The sequence below is a fragment of the Sminthopsis crassicaudata genome, chromosome 3, assembly GCF_048593235.1.
Source record: "Sminthopsis crassicaudata isolate SCR6 chromosome 3, ASM4859323v1, whole genome shotgun sequence".
Classification (NCBI taxonomy): Eukaryota; Metazoa; Chordata; class Mammalia; order Dasyuromorphia; family Dasyuridae; genus Sminthopsis; species Sminthopsis crassicaudata.
Window position 1 is genome coordinate 577,332,293 of NC_133619.1, and position 26,927 is coordinate 577,359,219.

General features: G+C 31.1%; 1 protein-coding gene and 1 long non-coding RNA gene across 5 annotated transcripts in view; one reads left to right on the forward strand and one right to left on the reverse strand.

The window, feature by feature from the left end:
* Window positions 1-1,104: 1,104 nt before the first annotated feature.
* Window positions 1,105-26,927, forward strand: part of POSTN (periostin) — a 44,138-nt gene continuing 18,315 nt past the window's right edge. For 2 of the 4 annotated variants that reach the window (XM_074304863.1, XM_074304865.1), the window contains exons 1-16: window positions 1,105-1,287; window positions 2,646-2,744; window positions 8,125-8,189; window positions 9,998-10,155; window positions 11,924-12,088; window positions 13,096-13,242; window positions 14,052-14,193; window positions 15,993-16,205; window positions 17,526-17,660; window positions 18,989-19,137; window positions 21,704-21,840; window positions 23,294-23,424; window positions 25,187-25,317; window positions 25,454-25,556; window positions 26,055-26,122; window positions 26,725-26,770. In XM_074304863.1, coding sequence (XP_074160964.1) covers window positions 1,169-1,287; window positions 2,646-2,744; window positions 8,125-8,189; window positions 9,998-10,155; window positions 11,924-12,088; window positions 13,096-13,242; window positions 14,052-14,193; window positions 15,993-16,205; window positions 17,526-17,660; window positions 18,989-19,137; window positions 21,704-21,840; window positions 23,294-23,424; window positions 25,187-25,317; window positions 25,454-25,556; window positions 26,055-26,122; window positions 26,725-26,770 — 2,008 coding nt within the window. In that variant the 5' untranslated portion in view covers window positions 1,105-1,168. The remainder of the gene's footprint in view (window positions 1,288-2,645; window positions 2,745-8,124; window positions 8,190-9,997; window positions 10,156-11,923; window positions 12,089-13,095; window positions 13,243-14,051; window positions 14,194-15,992; window positions 16,206-17,525; window positions 17,661-18,988; window positions 19,138-21,703; window positions 21,841-23,293; window positions 23,425-25,186; window positions 25,318-25,453; window positions 25,557-26,054; window positions 26,123-26,724; window positions 26,771-26,927) is intronic. The other 2 variants (XM_074304864.1, XM_074304866.1) reach the window with 1 other exon arrangement.
* The window catches only part of LOC141563580 (uncharacterized), a 247,753-nt gene continuing 222,189 nt past the window's right edge, over window positions 1,364-26,927 (reverse strand). Inside the window, exons 4-5 of the long non-coding RNA XR_012488460.1 lie at window positions 19,676-19,780; window positions 1,364-1,916 (exon numbers count right to left, since the gene is read on the reverse strand). This is a non-coding gene — a long non-coding RNA (uncharacterized LOC141563580). The remainder of the gene's footprint in view (window positions 1,917-19,675; window positions 19,781-26,927) is intronic.

Sequence of the window (26,927 nt, forward strand, 5' to 3'; positions counted from 1 at the left end):
TGGCTCACTCTGCTATTTAGATTACTAATATTTGTGTTAGACCAGGAATGATTTTACCCAGTGATTATCAGCATGTGTGTTCAGGCTAATGACATAAATTTTATGAGAAATAAGTTATAAAATATAACACAAGGTAAAATGTAATTCCCTTCTGCCTTATTTCTTAATTCTGAAAAAAAAAATGGCAGACTTGAGTAGCCTGTTGTTCAGTTATCTCAGATTCTCTGTGATTCCATTTTGGGTTTTCTTGGCAAAGATAATGGAGTAATTTGGCCATTTCCTTCGCCAACTCATTTTACAGATGAGGAAACAGAGGCAAATAGGGTTAAGTTATTTGCTCACAGTCACACAAATAGTAAGTGTCTAAGGCCAGATTTGAACTCAGGAAGAACTTTCTTCCTGATTGTAAGCTCAGCACTGTGCCACCTAACTGTCCTTGAGGATATTCATAAATTATCTAGTACCTGAATTGTTAAAGTGCACTTTGCTAGGGTAAGTAACATTTGGACATTTCTCACATCCTTCATCCCCTTTCCCTTTTACACTGAATCAATTGAAAGAAATCTTAAATTTGATTTTCAGTCAACTTTATATACACAATACACACACACACACACATATAAAGCTAAAAAGGTAAGGGGAAAGAAAGTGAAGTTTAAAATTAAAGTTTGTTCCATTTATGATTCAAAGACAACACCTATCTTTGATCTCTGCTGGACAACATTGAAAAACATTTCAAGGATGAAGAGTTATCTGAATGTTAGAAAGGATAAAAATATAGTTCAATCTCTGTTCCATTGACAATTTCCTGGAGCATATCCATATATAAAAAAAATAGAATACATAAAAGCCTGCCTAAATGTTATAAAATGTTTTCCCTTAGCAAAATCCCAATATACTACAAAAATCTGAACACAGATTTAAAGAAGAAAACTTCATAGTCACCAGAAGGGGGAAAGAAAACTGTGTATGGTTAGTGAATGCAGCTAACTTAAGCTGATTGAAACTGGCAGTTCGAAGTTGCTGAATTTTCTTGGAGAGTGTTCAGAGTCTCAGGTTGATATTTTGGTCCCTCCCACAACTCTCTGGCATGTATATAAACTCTGAGCTCTCCAAAACTTATTGCCAGTTCTCTTTCTTGACTAATTGAAGCAGCAAGGCGACTAAAATGTTACTTCTTTTACCCATATTTTTTACACTCTTATTGTCTGCTCTTGAGTTTGCAGACTCCAATGCTCATTATGACAAGATTTTACTCCATAGTCGTATCAGGGGTCAGAAACAAGGGTAAGTTGATCTTTAATTATTATTGTTATTGTTTTATCTTATTCTTTGCAAACAAGTAAAGTAGGAGAAAACAAAATTTCTCTCATATTCATTTAATCTTTGAATTTACAACTGTACTTATTGTGTTTAATTCATATTTTTAAAAAATTATATTCAGACACTTCAAGATGAACACTTTTTAGGAAATGTTACATAATTCTTAAATTTATTTGACAATATAACATGTCTTTGTAATATAAAAAAGTCTTACTTTTAATTGTTTCTAAACATCTAAGTATTTTTTTCACATCATGTTAAGAAAATATTATAATAGACTGGAAGTGCCTTTGCCTTCTTGTAACAATCTATGTGTGTGTGAAGAGAACAGAATAGTGCAATATAACTATTTTCTTCCAAGTTTTTGCCAGCATTGCATTTGAAGAAATTAAAAATTCCCAATCCAAGCAAAACAATACAAGTAAGTCATGTTTCCTACCGTTTCACTCAAATTTGACTTGGCTTTCCTTTCAAATTCAGCAGTTTATGTGACTAGTGAACCAAGAAAATGATGACTTTTTGATTCAAAATGGATTTGAATACTGCTTAGTTTGACTTAGAGGATTTTTTCAGTGATCACATGTTCACTAGTCCTGTAGAAGAGATGGAATCAAAGTTTCAGATGAGAAATATATTGGGACAGAAACTAGTGAGAGAATATTCTCTGATTCATATTTTTGGCTTTAAAAAAAAGTTCATTTTCTGCTTAAATCAGCAGTATTAGAAAAGTTTCCCATTATGAATCCTCCAACCTAAATCTTCCTATTGTTTTTCACTAGCACCTTTTGAAATATGGGTTTTCCACACAGGAGAATTAAAATATCTGCCTAGATCAAGGAGCACAATGGCAGACATTGAAGAGGTTAAACTTTTTTTTCCATTTTCCTTTGTCGTCTGATTGTTCCAAAGCCACAGACCTAAGCTTTTTTTTTTTTTCTTTTAAACCCAAATGTTGAATATCCTCAGCAATTTGTGTGTATACACTCACACACACACACACACACACACACACACACACACACACACACACACACAACACCATGAAAATAGAATGTACAAAACACGAAGCAACTAAATTGTTCAGATTTGACAGTTTTTGTAGCAGTACTCCATCTCATTAGGGAAGTTGCTTCCTCCCCTGTGAGAAAGAACAATTCCTCTAGAGATCCAGCAGGATGGTATCAAGAGCTACAACTGTGCTGGGGTGGAAATCCCATCTGTTCTTAGAAATGAAAGCCATATGTTAGTTTTTAGTGCCAGACTTTGAGATGAAATGCATGTCATTGTAATTTTAACTCTCTTTTCTTTCCTTCATCCTCTAGCCCAAATGTCTGTGCCCTTCAACAGATCTTGGGCACTAAAAAGAAATACTTCAGTACTTGCAGAAACTGGTATCAAGGAGCCATCTGTGGGAAGAAAACGTAAGTTGCATGTTTTTATAATAAGCCAGTCCTGCAAAATACATTTCAGTGTTTTGGAAACATGAAAAGTATACCATACCTTTTAAATATATTGAATGAGCCTCCTTTTTCTTTCCCAAATAGAAAAAAAATTCCAATTTTCAGACAAAAAAACTTCACATAAATCAAGTAATGTTCTATAACACTAATGAATAATATTAATGGAAGTCAGATTTCTCCTAAAATGGTGATATAGAAGTCATAGGCATAAGACAAAAAATCCTGAGTTCAGTGTTAGGACACCCTGAATTTCCCAAGTTTTGATTTATTATTAATTAAGGATTACGATCCTAGGTAAATCATTAAAAAAAAATTTGTTCCTCATTTTCTTCTTATCTTAAATGTTCACTAAGTTCCCTTCAACTCCAATATTTTATGATTAAATAATAATTCTAATATTTATGGAAAATGTCAGTTGCTTGAAAGAACAAATTGAAACACCAGAAAATCAAAGATATTCTTTCTTTTCAAGATCTTATAAAGATCAAGACCAGTATTCATTTGTGCAAATTCTCAAATAAAGTGCTAAACTAATTATACAGATAATCTGGGCAAAATAAAATTGTGATAAGATGAGGTTTTATTAGAATTCTTTTATATTCTCATATAAATGCATGCATACAATGTACAATATATATCTGTACATTTGATAATTATTTTTTGCACATTTTCCAAGCAAACTTACAAACTCCTAGGAAGGAGAATAATTCATTGCAGTGTGGTAGAAAGCACACTGACTTTGAAATCAAAGGATAGGGATTCAAAGGTTGACTTTGCCACTTACTATCTGTTGTGACATTGAGGAAGCTGTTTAATATCTCTAGCTCTAATTACTTACATGTATAAAATATGATGGTTGGACAATATGATTTATACAATCCCTACATGTTCTGAATCTAAAATCCTAGGATCCAAGAGCACTGTAAGTGTTAGTGATCCTTTGTGGGGTAGGGGGGAGAGAATGCTATCAGGAAAGAGATACTTATTTATTTCTGAAGAAATTACTATCATTTTATCAGAGAAGAGATCATAAAAAAACATGAGCTCTGTAATCAAAAGAATTGAATTCAATTCTTACATTTGTGTTTTACTACTTATGTGTTATCCACATGAGTGTTTCCCTCAGTTTTCATATCTATAAAATGAGAGTGGACTTGATGACCATTTCTCCAGTCTTTCCAATCTAAATCTCTAATCCTATGAGTCATGTATGTTAAACTCTGCTGCATTCTTGCCTTGGATCATGGCCCATATGTGCTGCTATGAAAATGAAAGAGACTTCCTCTTATTTTATTAGAACCCATTCACCCTGAATATCAGGCTGAATAGGACTTATAGTTATTTCCAAATAAAGAGACTTTTAATATCTTGCCAAAGTTTTTTTTAAGGTAAATTCATTACCTTAATAAAAAACAACTTCTTGCTGATTCCTTTAATATGGTACACAGTGAGCATTGTTCTTCAGAATTCCTTGGAAAACTAGAACAACTATAGAGTTCAAAGTGAACTGTTTCTTTAATTAAATTTAGCATGTAATTATTAAATTCAAGGCATTCAAACACAGTAATTAGTGAAATATTTTAGAGAGCACTTTGAAATCTAAGAAGACTCATGGCATAGAAAATATACAACTGGTATCAAAATCAAGAAGGCCTAAGTTCAAGTACTGTTTCTGATTTTTAGTGGCTATTTAGCCATTCTTCCTCTCAGTTGTCCAGATGAAAACTTTAGGATGCAGGATAAGAAGTGCAATTATAATTAATACCTACATAAGACTTACCATGCATCAGGAACTGTGCTAAATGCTTTACTCTCTTTACTATCACATTTGATCCTTACAACAAACATGAGGTAGGTGTTATAATCATTTTACAGATGAAAAATCTGAGGTAAACAAAGGATAAGTGACTTGCCCAAACTCACATGACTAGCTTGTGATTGGATTTTAGTTTGGGTCTTCCTGAATTTAGGCCCAGTGCTCTCCTCATTTCCCCACCTAGCAGTTTCATAAATTCTAATTTGTAAAGTTCAGGGAATATTCCCATGAACTACATTTTAAAAATAAACTGGCTAACAAGCATTTAATAGACACATGTCCATTATAATCTGTAAATAGAAATGCCCTTTAACATTCTTAACATTTTAACTTAAAAAGTGAAAGCTGAAAGAATGTAGATATGCTATTTCATGTTTCTGTGACCTTCTGATATTATTGTATCTTAGTGTACAATGAGTCTCTCCAAGTATTATAGTATAGTTAATTCCCTATTTCCCTATGCCTCACATTTCTATGTACATACTTTCTCTCAAAGAGATGAAAGACAAATGATAAAGGTCAAGTGAAGAATACTATAAGATTTTATAACATTTTCTAACATGTTTTAACTTAGTAGTTCTTAGGGTGTAAATTGACAGACCTCTGACCTTGAAATTATTCTTATGTTTGTAGTTCAAACTCATAAGAAATTATATAAACCATTTTAAGTGACTTCAAGGAAGGGACTGAAGAGAATTAAAATGAGCTTGTTATTGCTAGTTCAAGTCCCATTATCAAATATTGGGGTTAGATTCTTCCTTACTTCTTTCATGACATGAGCCTTACTTGGAATTTCCAATTACTAGAAAAGAAAGGATATAGTCTCTAGTTCTTTAAAGGGAAATTGTTATAGTATCCTGCCCAGAAGATATGGAGGTATGATGTAATCTTATTTCTACCATGTAAATACAGCACAGATGCCAAAATTTGAATAAAGCAAGTGCCAAAATACAATCTTGCTTTCCATCAAAGGACTACTTAAGAGTTAGGCATTTTTCCAAAATAAAAACAGTATCTTCTCTGTTCATTTTTCCCCTCTTTCTCTTTTCTTAAATAGCTAAAAGCTTCAGAGAAGCCACATCTTTTTCATGAACATATTAACACCAAAGCTTTAATGTGTATCCAAATTTATAAACAGGAGAAATAAACAGTAATGATAGGTTTTCAGAATTTGATACCCATTCACTTATCTTCAAGTTTCTAAAGACATTGATAGGATGTCATACAAGTTCTGTTTGAACTCACATTTGGAAAATCTGGGGATACAGCTGAATCAATATCTTCCATGTTTTACAATGCAAGTAAGGTCTTCAACGATTGAATATAGACATGTAATAATATATAAAGTCTATTTAGACTCTGTATTGTATGAATGACATAATCTTTTTGGGAAAATCTCATGAGACTTTGTAGAAAGTTTAGAATACTAATAAATATCACTGGGATTTTATGGTCTTGAATTTAAAAGTAGGAGAAAATCTAGAAAGACACTTAGTTTAGGACCCTTCTTTTATAAGTAAGGTTCAGAGGGGCCATAGTGCTTCCCTTAACTCTCCAGTCACCTAGTGTCAGAGGAAAAATTTGAACCTAGATCAATGTTCCTTTCACTGTACCTCTTAGATGATGCTAAATGAAGCGTGAGATTGATCATCCCTATTGAGATTGATCTCACTAGTCTCATGTTGCCTGTCAACTTCTTACTCCAAAAGCATAGATATTCTTAATTTTCTTAAAATATTAACTAGAGTATCTGGAGTATTCTAGAAAATAGCAATGGACTGACAATAAATATTAGCTCCTCTGGGGCAATATATAGGAATTCAAATACAGGAAAAAGTGTGTGTCTTTATATATATTTGTGTTTTCAAAAGATAATAGTATCTTATGATCTTTCTACAATATTTTACTTTATATAGAAACTACTTCTTTGAGACTAAATATTTGGTCCTAAGAATAACTTCTCAAGCCTCTCAATAGCAAACATATTTAATGAGTTGTTTTGTCAAAGTTTAATGAGTACTCCTTGCAATTATTTGATACATACAAATAAATCCCTGTATTTATTAAATAGTTAAGAAGGCTACAACAATATTGCATTGGGTTTGCATATATGTTTATGTTTTCACAATGTTATTTAAACTCAGGGAAATCTTAGAGTTATAGTGTAATCTGGAAATTACAGTGTGTTGATTTTTTCCCCTTCCCTTTTTCTTCATCATCCACTCTAATTGTCCCAGATGTTTTACATAAAACAACTACAGCTAAGAAAATATAAACACAAAAGCAAAGCAAGTATAAGACAAGAAGCTCTAAATTGCTCGGAATACCATAGTTATCCCTACCCCCCATTTGGAGATCATTAATCTATTGACCCTCTTTATTGCTATTAAAGGAAAACAGCTGTTAAACTGATATCTGATAACAGCTAAATAAGCTTTTACCATTACAAATGGCATTTTCCTTACTTTATTGAAGTTTATTAATAAGAATATATTTTCTGTTTTTCTTTCAAATGATTCAACTTTCTTCATGAACATGTCACTCTTAAAAACAATCCTTGATAGGAAATTAATTCAATTAATCAACAAGCAAAGGAAAATGAATCTAAAAATGAGCAAAATATATTGTGATTGATGCAGCATTCAACTTACAAAGATTCTTTTAGCTTAGTGATTTATAGATTGTTCTTTTTCTTTCCCATGAAAATTTTTGCATTTCTTCTTTCTATATCAATATTTCTTTTCATCTAATTATATATTGATACATCATCCTTATTATGTACTATTCCTCCAAGTTTCTATTAACTATCAAAAATATAGTTCTATTATAAGTAAACTTCTAATGAAGGCCTTAAGATTTCCAGAAGCTTTAGCTGCCAAATGGAATTTGCTAACCCAAAAGTCAGCTCTATATTAGTAGAAAAACTTGGAGAATTGTAACTACTATTTGTATAATTTTGGCAAAATTAATAATTTTACCTGAAATAATTGAAAAGTTGTTACAGAATTAAATGATCTTCCTTGAATTATATCTATCATCTTATTCCCTTTGAATCAAGCATAATTTAATTTGTTGATTTTTGAACACAAAGTATTTTATTTAGTGCTATTGGTCAGTTTTAAATGTTATCTGTCATTTTGTTTTCTCAGATTTTCTGTACAAATATAGCAAAAGAAATCATTTAAATGTCTTCCTTTGAGCTGTAAATACTGATAATTAGTTTGAATATTTGAAATCAATTAATTCACTTTAGGAACTAAATTGTTTTTCCTCATGACATTTTATTGTTAATAGATGTTCTGTTGTCCTGAAAAGTCAATGTTTCTTCTTAAGTTTTAAATATAGTAGTGCAAAATAATTTATATACTACACAGAGAGAAAAATGTTAGCAAAATAATTTATGTACTACAAAAAAATAAAAATCTTACCTTGCTTTTCAACTAAAAATATAGAAGCAAAAATGCTCACTAAGCTAATTCTATTCTTTCTCCCATTTGATTTCTTCCTTTTTTTCCTTACATACAGGACTGTGTTATACGAATGTTGCCCTGGGTATATGAGAATGGAAGGCATGGAAGGCTGCCCTGCAGGTAAGATCTCTATTACAAAATTTCATCATGGAGTATATCTTGTGAGTAAAAGAGAAGAGTGTATAAAGCTAATATCACTCAGGGAGGGAGAGCTAAATAGACTTCTCCAAGTAAGAAATTACAATAGTATGCATTTCAGAACATGAAATTTTTTAAATTTTGTATATATCAGATAAATTTTGCCTAGCCTTTGAGGGGAGGTTTTAGCTTTCTTAATTGGATTGATTTGTGATTCCACTGAAATTGTTATTAGATGTTGTATTTGCTATGTGCCTTCTCACTTTATATTGAATTATAAAATTTTATTTTGTTTCAAATTCATTAAATATTATTTATTAAATCAATAATCTTTTGCTAAGCAGCTACAAGGTGTCAAGTACTATGCTGTGGCCTGAGAACATATAGTCAAAGAATAAAACAATGGCTTTTGTCAAGTAGCTGACATTCTAACATAAACTTTGTAGATCATTTAATACAATCATTGTCCCAATGTAGAAATCATCTAAATAAAATATAGCAGGTAATATTGTCTGTTTTAAAATATTTTTATTAGGCTTTATCTCTTATAATTTTTGTAGATCATTCAATTCTACCTTTCAAAGGGGAAAATAGATCTATTTCTTCTTTCACATATCATCCTGTCAGATATTTGAATATATATATACAAATAATAGCAATATTTAGTATTTAAATAACATTTTAAAGATTGCAATATTCTTTATGAATATCAAATAATAAAATTATTTTATCCTTACCTTACCACAACCCTAGAAAATAGGTGCTATTATTATTTGCGTTTTACAGATGCAGAACCTGTTATGAATTATTCCAAGTCCCATAGTTAGTGAGTGAGTTAAATTTTAAATTTGTATCTTCTTGATCCTAAGGCCAGTACTCTATCCACTCTACCACCTAGTTGCTTAAATCACTACTTTATGACATGATTTCCATTCTTCTCAAAATAATAATCAGAATCTTTAGGACAGGATCCAATGTGTCAAGGTATCCATTAAAATGTGGCAAACAAATACAGATATGGTATGACTAATGAACAACATAGGGAGACAACTACTTCTCTTGTTCTGGAGAATACATGTCTATCAAACAAAGATTTCATTAGATTTTCTACAAGTTAGATCATAGCTTTATTTCATACTGAACTTCTTATCAATCAAAAACAGTAGGACTTTCTTTTTGCATGAATGATTATCAACTCACATCTGCCTCATTCATTTTTTCATAATTCATTTTTCAACCTAATCATGGTCTTGAACATGATATTAAGGAAGGGAGAATGATATACTTTAAAGAAAAAAAGCTTTGACAGTAGATTCAGAGGGTCTGGGCCTGGATTTGAATCTTGCCTTGGAATTGCATTTCCTGTGTCACTTAGCTAATTTGGGGCTTCAGTTTCTTCATTTATAATATTAGATATTTCCTTTCAAATGCTAAATCTAATCATCCCTATAGGGTTTAATTTGATCGACTGAACTATTATTCCATTTTAGTGAGACTTTGTTGATTCTGTTAATATATTACCTACAGTTCTCAATTTGTGTTGTCCACATATTTGATACGTATGTCATCTCGGTCTATATGCAAATCCTGCTCATAATTGCATATGATATTTTTAATGTAAAGGCAAGAGGCTAACTATCATCTCATGTTAAGTATGATTTGTGGTTGAAATGGACATTGAATTTGAATCTAATCTATTTTGTTATATGAGAAAAAGTAAAAATAATAGCAACAAAAACTACATGAATACTATCATAACATGTATATTATTAACTTGAAATTTTTTTCAGTTTTGCCTATCGACCATGTTTATGGCACCTTGGGCATTGTGGGAGCTACTACAACTCAAGGATATGCTGATGTGTCAAAACTGAGAGAAGAGATAGAAGGAAAAGGATCCTATACTTTCTTTGCACCAAGTAATGAAGCTTGGGAAAACTTGGATTCTGTAAGTTATTTATTATTATTATTATTAGTAGTAGTAGTAGTAGTAGTAGTAGTAATAGTAGTGCTTCTTGACATTAATTGATGTTTACTTTTCATATTTAAAAATGATTGGGGCGTGTAGGTGGAGTTGTGAAAGAATCCAACCATTCTGGAGAGCAATTTGGAACTATGCCCAAAAAGTTATCAAACTGTGCATACCCTTTGATCCAGCATTGCTGCTATTGGGCTTATATCCCAAAGAAATACTAAAGAAGGGAAAGGGACCTGTATGTGCCAAAATGTTTGTGGCAGTTCTTTTTGTAGTGGCTAGAAATTGGAAAATGAATGGATGCGCATCAATTGGAGAATGGTTAGGTAAATTATGGTATATGAAAAATGATTGGAGCAGCTAGGAGGCACAGTAGATAGAGAACTGACTCAGGAATCAAGAGGACCTTAAGTTCAAATCTGGCCTCAGATACTAATTGTGTGAACCTAGATAAATCACTTAACTCCAACTGTCTCCCAAACAACAAAAATTAAAACTTGAATCTAAAAATAAATCTTGAAATGTATGTATTTTAAAATGTGTGATCTAAAGATATATGAATATAAACATATATGCATGTATATAGTAGTTGCATATGCTTAATAAACATTTGGAAAAAATTAAAAAGAGTGCATTTTTAAAGCCTATAGTATATTAAGATAAGACACACACACACACAAGGAGAGAGTTTGCATATATTTCAAGGCAAATAAAAGTTTGAAAAGATGAGAGTTTTTTAGAAAACAACTTGATTTTGAGGTTTTTGAAAGTGCATATAGAGGAGAAGCTATGACAGCTAGAGAACAAACTTTGGATTCAGGAAGATATAAGTTTAAGTCCTGTTTCTGACCCTCCAAAAATAAACTTTGTAATGCAGGGAATTTCATTTTAATGTCTACATTGTGCAAGGAACTCTTTGAGAATGTAAGTTTTAAATCAGATGAACCTATATTGGCAGAAGTAATTTCTTTACTGGGAGTTTCTCATACAAGAGGATTCATAGATCATGTCCTTATCCTGTGTGTAACTATAAAATAAGAGGAGTTAAATAGTACATAATAATCTACTTAGGTAGCCAGAAGTCCTAAATTTTTGTCTAGACTTCATTTAAAAACAATGATTTAGCATGTAGGAATCTGTGCCTCATATCTATAAAATCGAGTTAAAATACCTTATCTTCACCACTCTGCAAAATGAATTAAATCACAGCTACTTATAATCAGTAGGAAATACCTAGGCAGATTGCTAGGGATCATAGCTCCCTGAATTCATATCTATGATACTATAAGTGAAAGATCTTTAAAAAATGTAAAATACTATGGATTATTATTATCATCATTTTTTCATATAACACAAAAGAATTCACTCTCCTTTCTGAGTGCTTTTTTTATCATCTCTATATTCAGTCTTTAAGAATCCATTCCCTAAGTGCATATCATCATCATTAAGTAGCCCATCCTGAGTGTATATCCTGTGTTAGACATTGTAATAGGCAAACAATTTTCAAAAGTTATAAATTTTGTTGCTGATTTATGCTAATCAATTAACAGTGAATATTCTGATATAATTTAAGTTATATATATATATATATATATGTGTGTGTGTGTGTGTGTGTGTGTGTGTGTATTAATTTAATTGATACTGCAATGAAAAATAAAAACTGGAACTAACATGATTTTCATGTCAAAAAATTTAATAATCACTACTGAACCAAATTTTTAGTATTTTCTTCTTCTTCTAGGAAATCCGTAGGGGTTTGGAGAGTAATGTCAACGTTGAATTGTTGAATGCTTTACATAGTCATATGGTGAACAAGAGAATGTTGACCAAGGATTTGAAAAATGGGTTGGTTGTTCCTTCTATGTACAACAATCTTGGACTCTTTATCAATCATTATCCTAATGGAGTAAGTTTGATTTAAATATTTTACACTTTTCTGAAATTATTAGTTCCTAGACTCTGCACATGTTTGGATATATAAAAAAGAATCAATGTAAGGAAATTTTAAGTTGTGCCATGATGCTTCATCTTAATTGTAATATATTGATTAAACATACAATGTAATGAAAGGTTGATACTAACAAATGATTGTGAAAAAGATATTTGTTACATATCTTGCCTTCTGCAATGGTATCAATGTGAAATTAGATTATTTTTAACAGAAAATCTTCAGCTGTTGTAATCAATTGCTCTGAGATAAAATATTGCATATACCTAATAAGATTGCCAGAGATGAAATGTGGTGCTTTTCACCCCTACTTTTCCTCCTTCATTCTATGTAATTTGTGTGTTTGAAAGGAAATATTAGGACGTGATGTCTTGGGGGAATCCTTCAATAATTATATATAATAAAATTTAGGAGCTGAGGGGGCAATTATAATTAAGATGTGACTAGAGAAGCTACTTATTTTTTCCTTGTGATGGGTTTCCTATTTAGTGTTTACTTAGCTGCTAAATTAATATCTACTTCTTGCAAAGTACTGTATTTCAGAATAGCTTGTGAATATGTGAATGGTGGGAAAAGAATATAATTGAAAATTTTTGTCCTCAAATCAAAGATTGCTTTGAAAACAAAGCAACTTTAAAATTATAGAATAGCTTACATCATTGTAAAGAAAAAACAATCAAGACAATTACCTGAGTAATTCAAGCATATATTTCTATTTAAGTTATATGTAGTCTTTGAAAGTGGCAACATGGGATCTGAATTATTTAGAAAGTTGTTTCCATTATTCACTTTTACTTCTTTAGGCATGGAGATATATATGCCGTTATGAATAGATTGAAAGATTTTTGTTAATATTTTCATTACATTTTGTGACATATTACTTACTAAGATACATGAATTGTCAAAGATAATTCTACCTGGGTTAATAGTGTCTTAGAATTCTGCCTTTTTCCAATAAATTATAGGTTGTTACTGTTAACTGTGCTCGAATTATCCATGGCAACCAGATTGCAACAAATGGTGTTGTACATGTCATTGACCGTGTCCTAACACAGATTGGTACTTCAATCCAAGATTTCCTGGAAGCAGAAGATGACCTTTCATCTTTTCGAGTAAGTGTGTGTATGTGGACAGACAATGTAGGGAGGAAATTAGAAGACACAACAAATGAATTATATTTGATCTCAATTATTTTTGAAATTAAGAACATTGTTAAATTTGGTCATAATTTCTAATACAGTTCTTAACTTACATCATGTGTTTTCCATTTGAAGAGGGAAAATCTTTTCCAGAATTGAAATCATTGTATCATATTCAAAGATAAAAATTACAAGAACAAAATAATAAATAATGAATTGTCATCATCACTATCATAGCTCACATTTGTATAGTGTTTTAAATTGGTAGAGTGTTTGGAAATGTTTTTTATTGGCAGTTCTGACATAGTGGCTAGAGATATGTCCTAGGACTTAAAAAAGACTTATGTTCAAGTTCAATCTCTGACACAATGGCTGAAGGAACCTGGACAAGTCACTTAGTTTCTCAGTGTTCTAGGTAATTCCCTAAGACTTTAAATTGCAGGAAAGTTATTGATCTACAATGATAGAAGGAATTTGGTTATCTGAAGTTTCTCCATACTAATGAAGTATCCTTATGCTTTCCCTTTCTCAGTGGGTCATAAAACAACATGTAATCTCTGGGTGATAAATAATAATGATGATTCAATTCTATTCAGCAAGAATTGATTGAATAACGGAGTGCAATGCAAAATGCTAGGAAGAAAAGCTAAAGAAAGGAAAAAGAGAGAGGGTAATTGATAGTAGAGAAAGAAGAGAAAAGTGGTTTAATTGATATAGTAGGTCAATCCTCCATTTGTATTATAGACAATTGTGCTTTTGTCATTTCTACATTTGTGTTTTAGGCAGCTGCCATCACATCAGACCTATTGGAAGCCCTTGGAAGAGATGGTCACTTCACACTCTTTGCTCCCACTAATGAAGCTTTTGAAAAGCTTCCAAGGGGTGTGCTGGAAAGGATCATGGGGGATAAAGTGGCTTCTGAAGGTATTGAAATTTTCTTTCCTTTTATCATTCTCTGCTATTCTAGGAAGAAATAGACATGAGATAAACTTATACAGACCATAGTATTTTGACTTTGCCATGGTACAGACCATAAAAGACAATTGTCCTTAAGTAGCCTCTTAAGTACATAAAAAAAAAAAAAAAACAAAAAAAACAGCTGGAATAAAAATGCTGAACTAAAAGCAAGTCCTGACCCTGGTTCTCAAATTTTAATAATAAGCAATAGTTAATGTTAACCAATATTTGTGTTACTTTGCTACACTTTTATTTATTGTTTGTTAGATAGGTAAGTATTGGTTTACAGAGGTTTTTACATATTTTAAAGATAATTTACAGGTCCAAGTACCTTGCAAATAATTTCTTTTCTATACCTTTGTCTTTTTTATCTTTTACTTTTTTTTTCTAGATTGTTCTGGCAGTGGCATTTTTTTCAATATAAAAGAAATCTATTGTAGTACAGTTTAGAAACTAAATGACTAAGAAATGTAATAAGAACATTTTGTTTTAACATTTTAATAAGGGTGCTGTACTATTGCCAGTTGGATTATTTAGTTAGATTTTATAAAGTAAATTTTCATTTAGTATTAAAATAAATTTGTGAATTTGTTTTTGCATTAATAAAATTTGTAAATAGAAAAAAAATTCCTTAATTTAAAAAAAAATACTGTTTTTTGTTTATTCTGTTAACTTTTCCTAATGATTAACCAAAAGAAGTAAAACCCTTCCTTTTCCCTAGTGACTGATTCAGTTATAAGTAGCTTCTACAAAATTGTATTATTAGTTTCAATGTACAACTTTTTAAGTATACAAATAAAATGATACATGTTTGAAAGTAAAAATAAAAACAAAAGCATATAAATCTTTGAGAGGGTTACTGATCTCTTAAACATATTGATCAATTTTAATTTTTTGGTAGAAAATAGAATTTAGCTCTGCAGGTGGTTCCCTAAGGGCTTAAATGAGTAAAGCTCCTCTGTTACCAGGGTGTTCTTCAAGTGCTGATAAAAATCTGGCTTATCAGTCCTTTCCTTATTTCAATTTAAATTCAAAATAATGTCTAAAACATTTCACCTTTTTTCCCACTTGAACTCACTATATTTAATGCAGCAGAAACAAATAATAGAAGACTTTATATTTTTTACAAAATATGCGTGCACTCATATGGATATGAGTATGATACACTGCTTCAGCTTCCATGAAAATTTCCTTCCTATTTATGTGAAAATATCCACAAGTCACATTCTAGTGGTCAACTTTGGTCCTTGGAGAAGCTGTTGGCGGTTATAGGCAACAACAATCTATTCTCAGTCTCAGCCTTTTCACAGACTGTCTACAGATGTTGAATATTTAAAAACTGGGATCACTAATTAGTAATTCCACCCTTAAAGGCCTTAGTCCAAGAAAATTTCTCCTTCCTTTATGATATTAATTTAGTAATGTTTTTACCATGGCAGCTGGAACTTTACTCCTCATTCCCCATACCACTCCCACGTACAAAACATAATATTCCCTGGGACCACTAGTCATTTCCTGAGTCTATATTCTTCCCACTATTTACTGGTTTAGTTCTTCCTTTGTTCTACTTAATGAAAATAATTATCCTAGAAAAAAAGCTTATTTTGAAACCTATATTAATTGATATCTAGAAATGCTGATTTCATCTATATCATATATAGAATTTTCTTCCTAAATAAATAACAGTTGTCTGTCTGTTTTGTTATATCCAAGTATTTAAATGTTTCTTTTTTTTTTTTTTTTTTTTTTTTTTGCTTTACCTCTAGCTCTCCTAAAGTATCATATTTTAAACACTCTCCAATGTTCTGAGGCCATCATGGGTGGTGCAGTGTTTGAAACCCTGGAAGGAACTACAGTTGAAATTGGCTGTGACGGTGAAAGTCTAACAGTTAATGGGGTCAAAATGGTAAACCGCAAGGATATTGTCACAAATAATGGAGTCATCCATTTAATCGACCAGGTGTTAATTCCTGATTCTGGTAATTTGGCTTATTAATTTTTTCCCCCTGAGGCTGGGGTTAAGTGACTTGCCCAGAGTCATACAGCTAGGAAGTGTCTGAGACCAGATTTGAACTTGGGTCTTCCTGAATTCAAGGCTGGTGCTCTATCCGCTGTGCCACCTAGCTGCTCCCTGGCTTACGACTTTTGTGATTAGAGACAGCATTGAATAGTGAAAGGAGCATTGAACTTAACAATTAGAAGAGGCCCAGATTCAAATCCTGACAATTCAAACTAAAAATTAAATTAAAAAAATATTAAGTGTCTACTCTATGCCACTAGGAATTTTGTATGTTGCAGTTTGTTGTTTCTCCTTCATTCTCGAAGAGGACCATGGCATCAGGAATGTGATGCTATGATATTCAAGTGAATTGGATTTGAGGAAGGGCTGTACAAAATCACCTGCCTCACTTTCCCCTCCAGAGTCATCTAGGTCCACTGGCAAGATATGGATACAAAGATAATAATAGAAACCTGCCTATTTAGTACAAGCTATATGACTACAAATAATATGTATTATTTGTTTTCTTATCTGCAAAGTGGATATAATACTGGTTGTGTTATGTAGACTGCTGTCATTCTATCAAAAACGCTCTTTTAAGCAGTGTATGGTTACATATGGTAAAAAAAAAAAACAGTGTCAATAAAGATTAATTTTTAAAATATATATACATATATTTCCCCCCTAAGAACTTTGATGTCAAGCATTTACTAGCAGAATTCTACATACAACTTTATCAGGCTTTGCAAGTCTATTGGTGTAAATTATTCTTTGACCATACTTCCAGTTCTACAAACCAGAATAGAATCATTGTCTGTGATTATAGCCATTTGGGGGTCCAAACTAAGTGAACAATGATAGAGTGACTCATAATGAAGAAAAGTTGAAACTGCTATAGTTATACCCACTAAGGAATTTCAGACAGAGTACAAATGTGAAGTGACAGTAGAAAGAAATGGTGGCTGGAAGAGGAAAAACACATCTTCCTCATGTTCAGAACGAGCATTTACCTATTGCCTACTATGTGCAAGACTCTCTTCTAGGCTTGAAAAACAGAAAGAAAAGGCAAAATTGTCACTGCTCTCAAGAGATTCTTTATTTTTCTTGCTAATGACTATAAATCCTAAAGAATAAGACCTATAAATCTTTCATTAGGTATAGGGGAGGGTTGAGGTGGAGAGGAAACTTTTTTTTTTTTTTAAATAAGAGAAAAGATAAAATAGTCAAGTAGGAATATTAGCATGAAAATAACTTATAAAAATGAATATCTATCTGTTGATGATAATGATTAATATTACAGCCAAACAAGTTATTGAGCTTGCTGGGAAGCAACAAACTACCTTCACAGATCTTGTGGCCCAGCTAGGCTTGGCTTCCAGTCTAAAGCCTGATGGAGAATATACATTACTGGCTCCTACAAATAATGCTTTTACTGGTATGTATTATGCGGCCCCCTCCTCATTTCATTGCACTCATAATTCTTTCTTATAATAAAATGATAAAAGTTTAACAAAAGGATAACTTAGTTTTTACATTTTGCTTATGTTTTGAAGCTCATATATGGTAGATTATTAACATTTTAGCTTTGTTAAATTATTCTTCATATCAGCTTCTTTAATTTTCATTATAAATTGTTCCAGTGAGATTAAAACTTTGAATTCAATTATTCTGTGGTTCAAGTTTTATCTCTGTGAATAGAGTGTGACACATTCACACTATATTCTTTTCTGTAATCTAAAACCCATGATATATGTTTCTCCTTATTCTCTGGCACTAATATTAAAATCTTATCTGTAATTGCATGTACATTTTTCTTATTTAAAATAAAAAAATAGATTGTAAATTAAAGGAACTTAGAACTTTTAAGATAATAACAAATGTTCACATGCTTCTATTTTCCATATCTTATGTAAACAGAAGCAATCCACTTAATTGTATTGGGGGCCAAGAGATAAATTTTTATCCATTCAGCTTTTACCCAATGTACAGCTAGACTAATTCATAAAGAAAACAGTTAAGATCCCATCCCAAATAAGTGCAGAGTTCATTTCTTAAAATTTTTATTGGGGTATTTTGTTTTTATATTACTTTCATACATTTCCCTTGCTCTATAAAAGATATATTCTAACAAAGTAAAACCAATTAAGTAAAGCTAACAATAGAATAATCTCATCTGAAAATGCATGCAGCATTTGACATGTATAGCATCCCTCTCTATTATTATTTTTAAATAACAAATCTATTTTCTTTCCCTCCCACTTCCAAAAGATTAAAAGAGATGGAGAAAAGAGGAAAAAACACATTGTTACAAATACTCGTAGTAAAGTGAAATAGAATCCCTCACTGACTATGTATACCCACAAATACATAGATGTATAATATAAAGATATATATGCAAATATATGTAGTAGTATTCATTTGCTCTTACAACTTTCAGAGTTGCTTGTCTTGATAGTTTCATTTATTGTATAAATTGTCCTCCAGGTTTTGTCTATTTAATTCTTCATCAATTATCAATACCTTCAAAATTGTCATTCTTATTAATATTATCATAGAAGTAGTCCATCTCTGTATACACATCTTTCTGTCTCTTTGGAATTCAAATCAACTGAGTTAACTAGTGGTTATTTTGTCCATGAGGTGAATTAAAATACTGAGGATGTAAAGACAAATGGATTACTCTCTATATAAATTTCTACTCCAATCTTCTTATTATTTTCTGCATAAACTATTTCTTCCTTTTATTAATAAATGTATTTGTAGATGATACTCTGAGCATGGATCAGCGCCTTCTTAAATTAATTCTTCAAAACCACATTTTGAAAGTGAAAGTTGGCCTCAATGAGCTTTATAATGGACAGCATCTAGAGACCCTGGGAGGCAAGCAGCTCAGAGTTTTTGTCTATCGAACGGTAAGGAAGATTTTGGTGGGGAAGGGAACAAATGACATAAAAATTGGAATCAAAGATATCTGTTTTCTAAGACACTCTAACAAAAATCATGTGGGCCTATCCGAGACAATAGTTATCAAAATATACAAGAAAAGATTGTGGACAAAATAAAAGTGGCCATATCAGATAATGATGACAGCTTCAATGAAACATAATATATATTTAAAGTCTATTTATGTTATTATAATTTAGGTCAGTTATATCAAAGATCATAAGTAAAAAGTAAAACCAAAAATATATATATGTTTTCATCTTACCTTCTCTTTCTAGAATCACTAGCTTTGGTTAAGACATATCAGGGAATATGTTCTTCATAGACTTTTTCCTGATCTTCTTAATATTTACCTCCATATCAATTTGTATTTTATAAATTGTGTCTGTATATACACATATATACATATTCTCCCTATATAGACGTAGCATATTTGTATGTGATATGTATATTTATACATGTATACATACTATATATATATATGTATATATATATATACATACTTACATATCAATGTATGTAATTGTTGCTTCCCACTAGTAAAATGCATGTTCTTTAAAGGCACCAAATACCGGTTTTTTCCTCTTTTATCCTCAAAACCTGTTATAACATCTGAAATATAATAGGTGCATAATTAGTGCTTGTTGAATTATTTTATAAAATGTATATCCAAGAAAGATAATTCACTGGAAAGCATTTACAAAGAAGAGAGAACTTGAAAGAAGTTAAAAGATTCAGAGAAATGGATTTGAGAAAAAAGTACATGACGAACATGGGATAAAGAGCTTCAGAAAATGTATGGGAGTAGAAGACTGAATGTTGAGTTCAAAGAACATTTATTTAAAAATCCAGATTGGCTAAAAAATGGAGTGTATGAAAGAAAGTATTATAAAAATGGGCTGGAAAGATAGGTTGAAGACAGAATATGGAGACACTTAAATACCAACCTGAGTAGACATATATTTTATTTTTTGAGTCAATATATGTTATGGGCCAGAACCCTGAATTTGAAACAAAGGATTGAAACAAGGTGCTAAGTCAGTGGAATTGCTAGAGACAATGGATATTTAGCATGATATTTAACAATTCTCTACTTCAGTACATGTACATAGTAGTAGCTAGAGTTCTACAAGATTCACCCCTTTAAGAGAGCTAAGACCCTAAACCAGGATTCAGTCTGGGAGATTCAGAAGCCAGAGCTCAAGCTTTCAGAACCAAGACTACAGAAGTCCTCTAAGAAAGCTAACCAGATCATAGGAAAGGAGACAAGACTTGGAAAGAGACAATAAAGGATTTGGACTTTAATACCTGGCTGCATTTGGAGCTGATTACTGAACTGAAATGAAGGCTTCTCCAGAGACCCCACAAGAACCCCAACAAGAGAAGATTATGCTTTAGAGAAGAAAATTACAAATATATAATTACTGAAAGCTTCAAACAAAAAAAGTATCACAATCAGACATGTACCCTAGTAATATTATTTTTACAGTTATATAGAAGGGCACTTTAGAACAGAAAAAGTTGAAAAGGGGAAAACTATTTTGATAGTGACTATTAACAGTAGTCTGGACAAATGGCAATATGGACCTGATATAGCTGAAAGGGAATACGGTGATAGGAAATAAGTTATGGAGAAGACATAAAAAAGGAGTTCATAAATTATTGAATACAGATAATAAAAGAGAATAATGTAGAATGACTCTATACTTAAAGATTTGGGTGACTGAAAGGATGTTAATCCCACAGAAATAGAGAAGTGTGAAGAAAGTACAAGAGAAAGATGATTGTTTCTCTTTTAGATATGCTGGATTTAAGATAGAAGTGGACCATTAAGGTGGAGATTTTCAATAGGCTCTTGGTAATGCAGGACTAGAGTTTTGGAAAGTCGTTAAAGCAGAATATATAGCTATGAATACATTTGTGTAGAAATTATAATTTTCGTTTTTAGAGATTGTTCTTGAGCAACTGCTCCTAATTGGAGGGAGAAGAGTAGAAAGATAGGTAAAGGCTCATGCCTTTATGTGTGAATGAATCTAGGATGTGAAATATCACTTAGATAGTAATGAATAAATTAGACAAGGAAATTGAAGGTAGTTTGTCGATATCTTATAAAATAAGGGCTAAATCCTTTTTTTTTTTTTTTTTTTTTCATTCTGAAGAGATAGGAGACCATGTGAGTAAATCATGAAACCCTGGATTTAGACTATGATATATATGTCCCCATACAGAGTAAATATTTGGGGTTTTGCTGAGCTACTTTTTTTCCCTTCCACTTTTTTTTAGATCTTTCTTAAGGAAGGGTTTAGTAGTTAGAGAAGGGAAGATGGAAATGAGGGGGATATAAAAACACAGGGAATCAATAGAAAATACTCTTTAAAAATAATAAAGGAAAGAAGATATAGAAATTTTTGTTCCTGATCTTGGTTTTAAGTAACTTTCAGGAAGGTTAATCCAGAAATCAAATCACCTCCAAAGTTTTCAAATTGAGATTTTCATGTAAGCTTGTTTAACATTTGTTTTTCTTTCCATTGTCAGGCCATCTGTATTGAAAATTCATGTATGCTTAGAGGAAGTAAACAGGGAAGGAATGGTGCTATTCATGTGTTCCAAGAGATTATTAAACCTGCTGAGAAATCTCTGCATGAGACATTAAAACAGGATAAGCGTTTTAGGTAAGAGGTTATTAACTTTGCCTCCTCAAAGGATGAATATCCAGCCTTGACATTCATATTGTTACTCAAAAAACCCATCAGCCACTTACTGAATTGAAAATGAATCTGAAAATGAGCAAACTATGATGATGTTTTCAAAAATGAAATGAGACTTCTCATGTGTTTTTATTCTTAGGACAAAATGATTTGAAAAAATGAAAGGGAAAATAAGCAAGTATACTTTAGCTAATGTCTCCTTTTTTTCATTATAGTTAAGTCAATAATGACAAGAAATGTTAGCAGAAAGTACTCCTTTGAAAAAAGTCAACATATTTTCAAATTGTAATGGCATTAACTGACCTAATTTTATCGGAAAAGAAGTTCAAAAAAGATATATACACTGATAATATCCTTCCCTCAACAACTTAAATATTACCCAATTCCTGTATCATAAACATAAAACTGCATAAAGGACTCTGGTAGTTCTTTTAATAAAAGAATCTTACAAATTAATGCATTGTTGCAAAATGTACAACTTTATTTATATTAAATTAAAAAGATTTTGCCAAGCAAAACCAACAGAAACATTACTAAAAGGGAAGTACAAAATGGGGGAAAATTTTACAACCAAAGTTTCTGATAAAGGTCTCATTTCTAAAATATTTTAATGTCAAATTTATAAGAATACAAGTTATTCCCCAAATGATAAATAGTCAAAGGATATGGACAATTTTCAGATGACAAAACTCAAGTTATCTATAGTTATATGAAAAACTGCTCCAAGTCATTATTGATTAGAGAAATGCACATTGTAACAACTCTAAGGTACCACTTCACACTTCTCAGAATGGCTAATATGACAGGAAAAAATAATGATAAATTTTGGAGGGGTTGTGGGAAAGATGGAACATTAATGCACTGTTGGTAGAGTTCTGAAATGATCCAATCACTCTGGACAGCAATTTGGAACTATGCCTAAAAGCACTATAAAACTGTGCATACCCTTTGACCCAGCAGTGCCATTACTAGGTGTGTTTACCAAGGAAATAATAAAGGAGGGGAAAGAACCTACATGTGCAAAAATATTTGTAGCAGCTCTTTTTGTGGTGGCAAAGAATTGTAAAATGAGTAGATGCCTTATCAATTGGGGAATGGCTGAATAATTTGTGTTATATGAAAGCAATAGAATATTATTATCATTCTATAAGATGATGAACAAACTCATTTTAGAAATGTTTGGAAATATTTATGTGTACTGATGCTGAATTAAACAACCAGGATTATATTGTACACAGTAATAGCAAGAATGTGCAATAATCAACTATGAAATACTTGGTTCTTTTCAGTGGTTTTGTGATCCATGACAATCCCAATAAACTTTGGATAGAAAATATCATCTGCATGCAGGAAAAAAATGCATTTTAATAAGCATCTCAAGTCAGAACTGAAGGCTATATATTTTTCTTTTACTTAGCATTTTCCTCAACCTACTTGAAGCTGCAGATTTGAAAGATATTCTGATACAACCAGGAGAATGGACATTGTTTGTGCCAACTAATGATGCTTTTAAGGGACTTACAAATGAAGAAAAAGAAATACTAATACGTAAGTATAAAAACAAATTTGTCATGTTAGTTTCTCAAAGTTAAGAACTTTTAGATTCAACAATTATCTATTAAAAGATTGCTGTACAGAAAATAAATTACTGAGATAAGATATAATCACAGTCTTAATAGTATGTATAGATTATGAAGCAATATAATACATAGATAACTAAATGGTTAATAAAATATGTTTATTAGAGAGAGAGGAAAACAGTGTGGTAGGCAAACAACAACTAGGTTAAAGTTAGAAGATAAACTTAATCTGCATCCTCTCATTTAAAGATAAGCACATTAAGATCAGAAAACCATGATTTATCTAAGATTAGAAATATTGTTAATGAGTAGCTGAGCCTTTCAAATCAGTTTATTTGACTCTAAATCTAATATTCTTCCCAATAAACTATGTTGCCTATACTGATTCCTTGGAGTTTTTAACTTGCTTCCTACATATCCCTCAACTTAAACAATTAGAAATTATCATTTTAATATAGTTTGCAATTTAATAGAATGAAATTTGAGAGGAAAAATTATTTTACACTCATTTTGCATATAATAAAATGTCTCTACCCAATGTTCCAAAATCAGATCTAACCCAGAGGGTTATTTTAATCATACTATGCTTTGTTTCCCCTATATTCTTCAGGATTCCAGCCATAAGTTATTTTTAAGTATCAAATATAACCAGTTTTCAAACTTACTATTATTAAAATAACTATTATTTACAGAATGTCAAATATTATATTACTTGTTTCTGTTCACTTATTACTTTTTCAATTTTTCCTTGGATTTCAAGTAATTTATGTAGCATTTTCAAAAGTTCAAAGAAATATTCATTTAATATTCTTCATGTTAATTTCCAGCTTTATTGTCTTCCTCATCTATTGAACCTTGAATCCACCTGATCTGACTTCAAATTTTCTTTTCCTTGTTTTCTTTAAAGTAGCAGAGTTGTGAGGAAGAAAACAAAGAAATTAAAAGTGGGGAAGACTTTTTTTTTCAAATGCTCATTTTTTCTAATTTGCCACTCTGGTTCATCAGACTGGATAATATTTTTCAGTTATTACACAGAATCTTTAGTATTGGATCTTTTATATTTATATTCAAATTATTGATTTAATTAGCATTGGAAGCTGCTAGATGAAGAAATGCTATCAATATGAGACAACACTTTGATGGTAACTTAAAATCTTTTACAATTGCTGAGGGAACTGAGAGGCAAATGACGTGCTCTAAGTCATATATTTAGTATACATCATAGGCAGGACTTGAACCTAGATTTTTCCCTAGGTTCAAAGTCAATTCTCTATCCAATACATCATGTTGCTTCTAGAAACATATACAAACACATACACACATCTATGTACATATATATATATATAGTATTGTCATATACACATTATATAATATTATTATGTATATAACATGTATGTTTATTCAAGTGAATTTTAACTGACCTTAATGTCTCTCCAATAAATTTTGTTATTTGACTTTGGTGATTTGGCATAATATACTGTAATATTGTTTTAGGGAGGGTTTAGTCATGTTGTGTCCATCCAAATCCAATACAGTAGCTTGATATTTGGCAAAGCATTGTATGACCACAAACTGGGTTGGTATTAATTATAATGCAGTGGTATTATATAAAAACACACATACTTCAGTCCCATTTAAAGATCACAGAAAGGTTCTGTCATGATACTGGCTTGATGTCAGAGTTTTGAAAACACAGCTTACAATGACATTTTCTGAATTTTTTTTCCTAGGAGACAAAAATGCTCTTCAAAACATTATCCTTTATCACTTGACACCAGGAGTTTTCATTGGGAAAGGATTCGAACCTGGTGTTACAAACATTCTTAAGACAACCCAAGGAAGCAAAATCTTCCTGAAAGGCGTAAGTCCTTTATTTCATAGTTTTGGCAATTTATTTGAAATAAATTCATATTATAATTAAATCTGGATATTTCATATAAAGCTTTTATCAGAAAACAATTCATTCTCTTTCATTTCTTCCCTTTTCACCCTTGTAGGTAAATAACACACTTATGGTGAATGAAGTAAAATCAAAAGAATCTGATGTCATGACAACCAATGGTGTCATTCATGTTGTAGACAAACTACTCTACCCTGCAGGTAAGTTAGTATATCCATAGCTATAATAAATAGGTTAATCTAATATATTGAATATAAGCTTTGCAGGGGGAAAAGATGTGCCCTTAAATCCTAATTATGAGAAAATTATGAGAAAAGTGTTCAATAATACTTTGTAAAGTTATCTTCTTGGAACTAATTTTATGGATGATTCTTTTCCAATAGAAACTCTTGTTATTTAATTTAAAAACTTAATTAATTTAATCAGAGTGAAATGTTTAATTCAGAGGAAATTATTACAATTGATACTTGCTAGAGCATTTACAATATAATCTAGATATGGATCATTGATCTGAGACCTAAATTTAATTTACTTTTTTATTTTTAATTTAAATTAAATTAATTTTTAAAATTTAATTTTAATTGAATCAATTAAAATAAAAGTATAAGGTTCCTCTGAAAGATATATTTGATGATCTTTAATTCAAAACAGCCTATAAACTCCTAAATAATTCTGATTCTGAGCTATGTTCTTTATAGACATACCTGTTGGAAATGATCAACTGCTGGAAATCCTCAATAAATTGATTAAATACATTCAAATTAAGGTAAAATACTTGTTTTTTTAATGCCTTTCTTTTTAACATGCTTAGCAAAAACTGATAATTTAGAAGACAATCCCCAAATTGTCTACATAAGTTATCAAACACCAAAAAAGTTATATTTAACACTCTATGATCTATATTGCTGACCTATAAAGTTGTAATAAAGTCAACATGATTTTTCTATTATTTAACATGTTATTCTTGGAAAGAAAAAACAAAATATTTTAAAGTAAAATAGCATGTTGCTTATTTGAGGAAATGAGTCACTTGACTTTGTTGGATTCTAGATCCCTTTCTAATAAGAGGTGCTAGCTAATGTATAAACCACCTTCCTTCCCCAATAATTATCTAAATATAGAAACTGTTGATGATACTGTTCCATTCAAAACATTTCTTTCTGCACTGCATGAAGAATACTTTTTGTATAATCTGGTCTTTTTAGCAGAGAGTTAAGAATATAAATTCTCTGGGATCGCCTTCTAATCCTATGAAATATGAAGACTTTCCCTTCTATTAAGAGAGTAGTTTAGTGAGAATGATGGCAATGTTTGATTTTGTTGGCAAAGGTTTCCTTCTACTAAGCTTAAAACATTTATGATTTTCAGTTTGTCCGTGGCAGTACCTTCAAAGAAATCCCTGTAACTGTTTATAGTAAGTATACTGTCATTTATTTTCAAACATGGGGGAAATATTGATTTAAAAAAATGAAATTGAGTCCTTTTGGTCTAAACCATAAGTCATTGGTAATTTGGTATTTGAACTCTCAAATACTGGAAGACAAATTATTTCTCAATCACTCCTGAGTTAA